We start from the raw sequence: 11291 nt of genomic DNA, 5'->3' as shown, positions 1-11291 counted from the left end.
CACCTACATCGTCCATATAGGACGACTCGGGAACTCAACTCCTACCCCGGGCAGCTCACCGATCCCCTTATGCCCAGGGGAAAGGTATCAAGCCGTTTGACAGCAGATGCTGGCTGTCAAACCGGCTTTTACGCAAAACAGGCGGGAGGCAGCAAACAGCTGCGACCAGCGAAATCGCCTGCCACCGGAAGTCTCCCAATTTTACATTTCTAATCCAAATTTTCTCCCATGTTTCCAATAAAATCGGTTCTTGTATATTCTGTGCCCATTTTATCATACAATCCTTAACCAATTCTGTTTCTGAATCCAATTCCACCAATACATTATAAATTCTTTTAATATATGCTTGAGATTGATCTTTAATCTGTTTCATCAAATTTTCATCCTACATGGTAATACCAACTTTTTGATCCATACGCCACCTCATTAACAATTGATTATAATAAAACCATGAATACACAATATTTTCTTGTTTCAAATCTGCTAATGATTTAGGTTGCCAACTTTGTCCAAACGGACAAAGTAATTCCTTATAAGAAACTTTATCCAAATTAACTCCCCTAGATATCCCTTCTATTACCTGTGCTGGAACTGCCCATATAGGAATTTTATAATTTAATTTGTAATAATATTTCTTCCAAACTCGTAATAAAGCACTCCTTAAAACATGAGCCTTGAAATTTGAATCCACCTTTTTATCATATATTAAATATGCCTGCCAGCCAAATAACAAATCCCATCCTTTAAGAGAAAGTATATTCTTATTTGTTAAATTTAACCAATCACTAATCCATGTCAATGCCACAGCATCATAATACAATTTTAAATTAGGGACTTTAAGTCATCTTAATTTTGTTTTGCTTAAGATGGGATAGAGAAAATCTTGAACAGACATTCAGTATGCTGTTATTCTATCATTACAATAAAGAGCATTTCTAGAATTTTTGCCATGCCTTGAAGGAATGACAGCAGACTCTAGAAACAATTCAAAATCTTCATATCAGTTCTTATATATTTGTAAAAGTAGGAAAATGTTATAATTCCTGCATCTATCTTGCCAAGATTCATTTTACTTGGCCTCACTGTGGCATTATACCACCACTGTTTTCAGACTGTATGTTCAAATAGAGGCACTCCTAATTCAGGATGACAGTAAAACTGTTCTCCATACTAAAGGAAAAAAAGTTTGCTGGGCAACCATGTAGTGGAGACTACAAGGAAAGGTATGACTATATAAATTAAGGTGTTGTCAGGGCCCACTTCAAAACCTCGTCCTAAGAAAGCAGGACTCTTGGAGCAGTTTCTTCCAAAACGAATTTTCATTAGGAGAAGCTGATAGCAGGCATAATAGGCAGGATCTGAGGGTTTCCTGGTCAGATAGGTTAAAAGAGTCCCAAGCAAACCTCACCCCAATAGTTCATCCGGTCAGTTTGAATGGGCCAATCCTCAGGTGTTAAGTCCGCTCTAGGAAAGGAGCTGATAACAGAGTCCATTCCCATGCCAGAGGCACATTCTTTTCGCACCCCATGGTAACATCAAGGGAGAGATAGTTCAAAGAACAAGTATGCAAGGATATATTGTAGCAAAGCAGAGAAACAGCCCACAGAGCCTTCCCCCCTCCCCTTCAGGCAAATGGCAGAACCCTCAGTAAGAAATAGAAAGATTTGAAATAGTGTAAGAATGGGTTCTGACAGGTGTGTTTGGTCAGCTTCAAACCAAGTCTTATATAGCTTGCGCTCACTTGTCTACTATATTGGTCAGAGCTTGAATACTAAGGAGAAACCATGGCTTTACCACCACAGAGAGGACATTGGGGGCAATCATGTCAGTGCATCATTCTATTTTCCATTCCATGTTAAACACAAGAATTAATGTTGGCATCTGGAAAATGTATTCCCAACTTAAAAGATTAGTATCTCCTAATTCAAAAGAATCCATCTTATTTAATGTATTATTTTATAAGGTATTTAATTTATAGCAAGAGGAAAAATTTAGATTGCTATATTCTAGTTGTCCAAATCTGAAGGATTTAGTGTGCATATTATGCAAGTTATTTGCTATTCATGTAAAAACATCCCTTTGTATCTCCTTTTTAAATTATATTTTAGCTTTTTTGCTTTTGCAATATGCTTGAGAGAACAAGTTCTTTATTTTCTCTGAAGAGGCTGTAAATTTAAATAAGCCTATATGATTTTTGATTGAGCCAGGTTTATCATTAGTGTAATTTTTTTTAGCTTAAGCCTTAAGCATAAATTTATCTTTTAGAACTGAATCTGGTACAATTCTAAAAGTTTTAGGTCCTATCTTACTAAGTTAATCTTTGTAGAAATTATGAGATGGAAACAGTGGGCCATGTAGTCTAACACCGTTGAGATATGCAAAATATTATGTGCTCAGAGCAGATACTTTCAGATGGTCTAGACATAGACTCAGAACTTTTATGTACCAGGTAGAAAGTTCTAGGTTGGGATACAATTGGAAAAAGATATACCCAGAAATCACCCAGTATGCATTGGTGATGACTGAAGAAATGAGGAGAAACGCAAAAGAATTGGGAGGGCAGTGGACTGGTTGCTTATGTTACCCTTGAATTGAAACACAGCATTAGTTAAGGAAACATACAGGGAGAGATGGTGCTGGGAAGGTTACTGGATCAGACGAACAAAGACCATTTGGAAGAGGAGGGAAAAGTGAGGAAAGACTCTCTAGCTTTACCCTAGTATTCTATAAAACCTGTCCAGATTTTCCCTGCAGCCAGAATCCAGACCTATCCAAATGGTGTGGGTTTAAGTTTGGCCAAACTGCAATTCATCTTTTTCAGTTCAAACTTCTGAAGTCTAAACAGATATAAAACCTTACTTAGAAAAATATGTTTTTGTGTATAATATAAAACAATGTTATGAAGTTTATTTGTGGACTAGAACGGTGATGAAAGAGGTTCTTGAAGCAATAAGAAGGAATTTTTGTTCTTTCACTCTGAACATCTACATCAAGGATTCTTTGTTTAATTATTTGAAGAAGTCTGTCAGGAACAAGTGATATTAAAAGTAGAGGACCACAAAAAGAAAAATCTTTAGGATTTTTTTTCTCTTTAAGAGGAAGCAAATTGGATGGGAATTATGAGCTGGGCTAATATCTTGCTGGAGAAGAATAAATGAGTAGAATGGGGAACTTGTAACAGAATGCTAAAAATGGATTGAATAGTTTCATAAGCTAATAACTGAGAATCAAACAATATACAATTTAGTATTACATATAGGACTGTTAGCTTATTTGGCCGTTGCTTGATTGGAATATTGTTTACTTCATGATTGTTAATCGCTGCTCATCTGGGTGTTGATTTTCAGGTTAAAATTGAGGGAGCTAGTGCATAAGTATTTTATTTGATTTGCAATGGAAAATCCTTATGAAACATTATAATCTTAGTAAGCACTCTAAATAAAGATGGCAGCTAATTTCTGTCATAAATGCTTATGAGGGAACAAATGAAAAATGATTTGCAAATAAATTAAAGTGACATAAAGGATTCCATGGGAATAACTAGATTACTTTTCAGGCTAGTTGAGAATGTGATGTCTTAATCAAAAATTAAAAATATTGTCCTGCCGCTAATTTTTTCTATGGCTATATTTTTTTCTTGAATACTTTATGTAGAGATACTTGGCTTGTTATTTGCTTATTGTGCTTAATAACATCTTATATGTTATCTAAAAGCAACTGTTAGAAATAGATGTAGGTATGCATCTTTTTGTCTCAAAATTTATATACATATTTCCCAAATTTAAAATGACATGGTTGCAAACACTAACAAAAAATCTACTTTTGCATAATTATATTCTAATAAAATTTTGAGTATTGTGTGTAGACAAGCCTATGAAACATATGGCACATAGGTTTCGTGCTACCTTCATACTGTCCTGCCAACCTTTTTTAAAATTCACCACTGCCAAATGTCACTGCTATAAACCTGAATGTCATACTGATTATATATTACTTCCAGACCTCATTGACACCGTCAGCTGCACTGCTACTGCTGTATCACTATATGCTGAACTTCAGATTGCACAAATATTATTCCTTCCGGTCCACAATTCTTTTTAATTTATCAGTGTAATTCTTTCTGTTCCATGAGTTGGACCAACCTAGAATATAACAATCCAACAGCACTTTTCCATTTAAAAAGCATATTCTTTAGCCTCTTTATAATAGTGTGCAGAATATTTTCAGTGCTACAAGTGCAAGATCGTATTTTTATATATAAAATCTAGGATATAGTTAAAATCCTTTTCTCATTCCATGCAGGTGAAACTGAACAGGAGCTGGGACCTCCTCCCTCTGTAGATGAGGCAGCAAACACACTCATGACTCGTCTGGGCTTCCTCCTGGGAGAAAAAGTCACTGAGCTACAGGCAGGGAATCAGTATAACATGGAAGGACAGGAAGACAATCAGGTGAGTTTAAAACTTTGTGCAGAATGATAATGTTCTCACTGTATTCTGCTTTTGGAAAACAAAATATTCCATGCTATGATTCAAATTTCATCTTGTATTAGATGTATGAAAATCATACATATTGGTGATTAACTAGAACTTGTCAGGCAAAAGCAACCAGAACAAGTCCATAAATTTACAAGAATTGCCAGTCTGACTGCATTCCCATGTAAACCAATAGATAAGGGCTTCAGCAGTCTGGCAGTGGCTCACGTGATTAGGACAGTAGACTGATGATCAGCAGACTCGCATTCGAGATCCAGTTATTTGCCGTGGGATGGGGTGAACTCCTGTCACACTCTCCAGCTCCTACTGACCAGCAGTTTGAAAGCTGGTGGACTGCAAGTAGATAGATGGTTACCATTTTGGTAAGCAAATTAATATATTTTATTAATTTTTTTAACAAAATCACCTTAATATTTGGTAAACAGCGTGTTGTCTGGGCTTACATTTGCAAACAATCAATAACAATTAGTTTCTATAATTCCGTAATCCACATAGTAACTTTCCTTGATTTTTTCTTCTTTCAATAATATTCTCTTTTATCAACCTTAAATTAGTACATTTCTTAGTATTTTAATAGATAACAATTGAATATAAACATTTTTCTAGTGTTTCTACAAGCAACAACCACATCAATATGAAGCTTCTTTTCTAATTAATCATCTTAATCACCTTGTCATAGATCCTGTTTTTAAAGTTCTTATTTAAATTTGTTTTTCCCACAATGTTCAAAAACATTTTTACCTGTTAAGATTTTCTTAAGAGTTAATTACACTTAAGTATTTAAGTCTTTTTCCTCATACAAGCCATCCCAACAATTTTATATTTCTCATATCTTAAAACAAAAACAAAACAAAGAGAGAGAGAAGAAAAAAAGAAGGAAATAATATATTACTTAAAAAACATGTCCCTCTTACATTTATGTCCAATTTTTTTTCTACTCTTTTTAACCATATTCAACAGAAACACAGTAAAATCCTTAATATGATCAAACAATGGTCTTAAACAATTTGTTGTTGTAAATTACTCATTCATTTGGCCATTAAAAATTTCCCTTGTTGCTAATAATTTTTTTAGAAAGGGCAGCCCTCCAAAAATGACAGCTCTCTAGCAATTTAGTATAAGTAATCCTTGTTTACTGATCATTTGCTCAGAGACCATCAAAATTGTGGCAAAGATAAATGAATGAATCTTGAGACTGTCCTTGAGATGCCAGTTATTGAAGTGCCTCCACAGTTATGAGATTATGATTTGGATGCTTGGTATCCAGGCTGCACTTATGGCAGTTACAGTGTCCCATGGCCACATGATCACCTTTTGCAATCTTGCCTGCTAGTTTCCCATAAGTAAAATCAATGGGGAAGATGACAGGGAAGGTCACAAGTTGATCTGGTAAGTCTCCCTCACTTATCTAATAAAACATCTTTTCTCCAGAAATATGAGCAGTTCCAACCCTCTTTGCTTTTAAGAAGCAGGTAAAAATACCACTGTTTCAGTGAACGTTTGGCCCATTTGAGCGAACATTATTGTGAATGTTGTTATTTTGTTTCTTAAATTGAATTATTTTTGAATTATTGTACACTGGCCAGAATTTTTATGAGTTGAGGCAGCTTATAAATATTAATAGAGTCACAAATTGTTTAAAATGTGCTATTCTAAAATAACCATTATCTTTATTTATTTTGTTGCAAATTAGAAGTAATTAAATATAACCACCATACTCAAAGAATAAAATTATTTTGTTATATATAATAAATACATGGTCAATAGTCCAGCTTCATGTATTTTATTATACATTAGAACTCAGTAAAAAATACACGATTTTAAAAGGTATTGGGCAGAAGAAAGTATCTTAATGATACAGGTTCCATCTTGTGCTAAGTTTGCTGTTTGTTATTGCTAAAATAATGCATTTTTCACATGTTCTGTATCTAAAGAGCAGAAAAATGATACTGTTTATAAGGAAATAAAAGAGTAAATCTATATATCAATTTTCCAGTAGTCTAACATGTTTGTGATTATATCAAGTGAATTCTTCACTATGTTAATGAAACTCTATAAGCTTTTACTGATAGTTTTACTGTGATGTCTGTGTTCCTGCTTCCAATTTTCCAGACTATAGCAGTGTCCCAGCGAATAAGTCCCTGTTCCACACTGACCAGCAGTACTGCTTCACCACCTGCCAGTAGCCCTTGTTCCACTCTCCCTCAAACTAGCGCTAAAGATGTTATAGCAAAAGACTGTAATTACGGAGCTGTCACAAGTCCTACATCTACTCTTGAAAGCAGGGATAGTGGCATCATAGGTGAGTCTTAGATATGCAGAAATTTATTTTAAAATTCAGCTGTACAGTATTGGGTGTATATGTTATGCTGTATCCTGCAGTATGAGAATCCTTGGTGCACAGAGCTTGGTTGCTTTCTTGCAGAAGTTTTATCACCCAAACTAGGTAACATCATCAGTGATGACTTTGCCTATTTTGGGTAATGAAACAACTGCCCCCCAAAAAATTAAAGATAACTTGTCTGAAATCTTTCTACTTTGAATAACATTTGCGGGGGGGGTATCATTTTTTAGAAGTTTTGTTGAGGATTGAAGCTGAGATATTCTGTAAATGAATTATGCTACTGAGACTTAATACTTTGGAGAAAGAAATAATCTTTTTTTGGGTTAAGAATTGGTTAAATATGAAACCATTCCTAAGATAGAATAAGGAACTATTCTTGTCACTAATAAACATTTTGTAAGGGCAAAAGTTGCCAGAGCCTTTTCCACATCCAAATTATACTGCTGATAGAAGGATGTCCATGAGGCCATTCAGATATAAATGGAGATAAATTCCAGTTTCCCGAGTTATGTACCAAACAAGAAACAAATTAAATGAAAGTTCAAAATAAGAATTGTTTCCACTCATAACTGAGATGAAGGAACAGTGATGTAAAGGAACGCACAAAGTAGAATGTTGAATGCCTCTCAAAAGCTCTGCCAATGCTGTCCTGTTCAAAGACACTCAGAAAGTTTAAACGGGCCAACATTGTTATGGTCCAATCTTGTGATGAGGGAGACAGGGAGAAAATGGGAATCTGTAACATCAAATGATAGCAATCCTGTCATTGTTTGTATTCACTACTATCTTTGTCTTGATCAACACTTGTGTCTAAAATAAAGTACAGTAATACTTTGTATACACAAACAGCACCTTTGATGCTGTTTTAAAGCTTTTCACCTGTTTTTCTTTTGAGGGCTATGAACATTAACTCAGCCACCTGAAGTCCAGTTTCCCCACTGGACTTTACAACCATAAGCAGTAGCTTATTTTCTGAGCCATCAGTCAGTGGCATGAAAAAAGAGGATTAACTTTTTTCTTTGTTTCTGGGAGGGCTGTGTGATCTCCTGCTGACCATACCATTATTCTTTGCTGTGCCTATATGTGCTATATGTATAATTTTGGAATCAGCTATCATGTTTGACTCTGCTAAGTCAATATCATCAAGTATGGAAGTGGGATTGAGGGAATGTGCCAAGCCATTTCAGGGAGGATGGATGAATCTCACTGCAATTCAGATCATGTAGAAAACAAAAAACCTAATGAAGTTTAATCCAGGGTGAGTTTTATTCAGTGGCTACACAGAAACTAAAAAAGAACTCATCTACATATTGTACCCTTTCCCCCTTCTCATCATGCACAAAGGACAGCTTTCATTGAAGTATTACAGTATTTCTGAGAGCTGAAATCACTTTATGAATTTAAAGTTCTATTCATAGGAATATAACCTCAGAAGAAAATAAATATTTATGAATGAATGTTTAAAATTTAAAAGTGTTCACAAATTTTCAATTATATATGTTCTTATTATTGATCTGCTGATTTGTTTGGGATAAATAAAATGGATTTCTTAAATCATTGATTTGTGGTTTACATGATTCAGAAATCTTTCGAATTATCTTCTTCCATTGGCTTATAGATAATGTTGACTTACAACCATTCATTTGGTGAACATTCAAAGTTACAACTGCATTGAAAAAAGTCTTACAATCAGTCCTTGCACTTACAACTGTTGCAGCATCCACATGGCCACATAATCAAAATTTGGGCATCTGGCATCCCAAAGTTATGTGATCACCATTTGTGACCTTCTCAGCTGGCTTCCCCCCAAAAAATCAATGGGCAAATCCAGATTTACATAACAATTGCATGATTTGCTTAACAAACATAGCAAAAAAGAAAGTCATAAAATCAGATCTGACTCACTTAATCACCTTGCTTAGCAATGGAAATTCTGGTCTCAATTGTGGTTGCAAGTCGAGGAATACCTGTATGCATATCCCATAAGATACAGTAAAGAAATTTATCCTTCAAGTCCCATCCTTGAAGGCTTGTCATCAGGGACCATGATGGTATACCTTTTCTGTAGCTGTCCCTCTATTTTGGAATTGTGTTCCATCTGAAATCAGGTTAGCATCAATCAAGCATCAAGACCAGGCTATAATAATCAAAATTGTACAATTGAGCATATTGCCCTGTTGCACTCTCACATTTGATAGTTTCCCTCCCCCCCACCAGTAGATATTGCTGTGGATGGGAGAAAAAGGATGGCAATATTGCTGACAAACACTGCCCCAAGTATATGACATTACAAAGGGTGCCTGCTGAGGTGGTGTATCTGGGGATCTGCTGGGGGCAACAAGATTCACTATGCTGAATGAGTGGTTATCCATGTTATCGTTTGTGATAGCCTTTCAAGCAAAGTCCTGTTTGCCTCTTGATGGTTGATTCAAATACTATGCAGGTATCTTGCTCTGCTTCCTTGCAGTTTAATTGGCAGAATGGGCTGTTGAGTGCTGCTAGGAAAGTTATTGTGATGTTGGCTAAATATACTGTAGTGATTCTTAAAAATTTGTGAACACTTTTAAATTTTAAACATTCATTCATAAATATTACCTAAAATGGGCTCTGTTCTCCATACAAGCCCTAAAACTGAATACAGTAAAGAGAACCTAATTAAACAAATGTCAAAAACACTATATTTTTTCATTTATTTATTGAAGAAAATGATTCAAAGTTACATATAATGTAAGCTCAGTTAAGAAAATAAATCCCTGATTGATAGAAAATAATAATTCAGTCTCCAAAATATACTGCAGAATGTTTGAGAAAATGAATACAGTTCCTACCTGTGTTACCTTAAATCAGGGGTCCCCAACCTATGGGCTATGGCCCGGTACCGGTCCGTGGTCTTTTGGCTGCCAGGCCATGGGAATGGCTGGCTGGTTCACGATAATGCTCACCTGCATACCACTAGACGCACCTAAGAACTTTTGAAGCAGTTCCATTGGAATGTTTTTGATCACTCCCCCATATAGCCCAGATTTGGGGCGCCGAGTGACTATTACTAAGGAATTTCAAACCTTGTAAAACATTATGACAAGTGCCTCAATTTGAGTGGCGATTATGTCGAAAAGTAATGTAATGTTATAGTTTTCTAATGTGTATAAAAAAAGTTCTGTATCTGCAAGTATCTGTCATTGATAACCAAACAGAGGTTTATTTCCTCATAAATTCTGTAAACCAGAAGTAGTTTAAAGTCCAAAATGTTGAATTGCTTTTGAATTTAGCTGCTACAGTCCATTCCACACGACATTTTGAAGCTCAAATCTGAAGCATTATCGTCCTGCTAATTAATAAGATGGAAATATATTTTCTGTATAACTGGTGTATTAAAAGTGAGAAAAAATATTGGAAAAGCTCAAGTTAAACATGAGGAAAAATGTGTGTTTTGAAATTTAATATTTGGAAAAGTTGAAAAGTTCTGTTCTACCTCCGTTTGAAGAAAAATTCTTTTGAGGTAAAGCTTGGTTTAAAAAGGAAAATTTTGTTTTTGCAGGTTAAAATGAGAAATATCTTATATTGAGGTCATGAAAAATATTAAATAAAGATGTTTGAAATCTATGCCAGATAATAACTGGCTTATAAATATATTTTCTCTCTAGTGTCAAAAGATCAATATTGCAGATGACAAATGCAACATCATGATAGTACATGAATAAACATGAAAGCCCAAAAGCCTTTCAATTGATAGTATGTTTTCCCAATATAATTGAAATCATTGCCTGGAACCATGCAGTTTTCCTTTTCTCAAATGACACAAATTTTCTTTTGTCTCCTATTACTCCACATCTTTTCAGTCACTATTCCTCTGAGGTCTTTCCTATATGTCAGGCTTCTGATTCCACTGCAGAGGCAATCATGGTTGATTTTCCCTTATATAATGCAATGGCAAATCACAATATTCATAAAAATCCACTAGATAGACTGTTACAATATTAGAAGGGAGGATATAAAGCAAATATTCTTCATTCAAAATTCTATTAATTAATTAAAAAGTCAGATTGCAATTCTAGCTAGGAGTTTTTTGAGAATTAATTTTTTTTAAAATAATTTTTTATTAATTTTCATAATTAAACAACAAAGATTATGATGCATTTACGTACATAAACAAAAAATAAAAAATAATACATTTTCAGAGACACTCGGCGGTCCCCGCCATGCCTCCACCCTCATCCACTTTCCTTTCCTTCCTCCCTCTAACCCCCAACCCCTCCACCTTCCTCCTTACCACCTATCTACATCCCCTCTCCTTTCTTACCACCTCCTCGAGTGCAATTTGGGATACCAGCCGAGCATCTCCTCTTATCAATACAATAAGTATTTATCTATAAAATGTAAATACATCAATTTTTATAATTCCCCTAATCCCCTACCCCCCCTGAGCTTCCCGGAACCCAATACAGGACTAA

The 11291-nt window shown here is 35.0% G+C and overlaps 1 protein-coding gene across 1 annotated transcript in view; it reads left to right on the top strand.

The window, feature by feature from the left end:
• TANC2 (tetratricopeptide repeat, ankyrin repeat and coiled-coil containing 2) overlaps positions 1–11291 on the top strand; it is a 525040-nt gene that overhangs the window by 378458 nt on the left and 135291 nt on the right. The window contains exons 5-6 of the mRNA XM_015831510.1: positions 4303–4451; positions 6609–6798. Of these exons, the coding sequence (XP_015686996.1) occupies positions 4303–4451; positions 6609–6798 (339 nt within the window). The remainder of the gene's footprint in view (positions 1–4302; positions 4452–6608; positions 6799–11291) is intronic.

The sequence above is a fragment of the Protobothrops mucrosquamatus genome, unplaced genomic scaffold (assembly GCF_001527695.2).
Source record: "Protobothrops mucrosquamatus isolate PMUCROS unplaced genomic scaffold, P.Mucros_1.0 scaffold_257, whole genome shotgun sequence".
Lineage (NCBI taxonomy): Eukaryota > Metazoa > Chordata > Lepidosauria > Squamata > Viperidae > Protobothrops > Protobothrops mucrosquamatus.
Note: the sequence above shows the minus strand (reverse complement) of the source record. Positions and strands in the feature narration are given on the sequence as shown.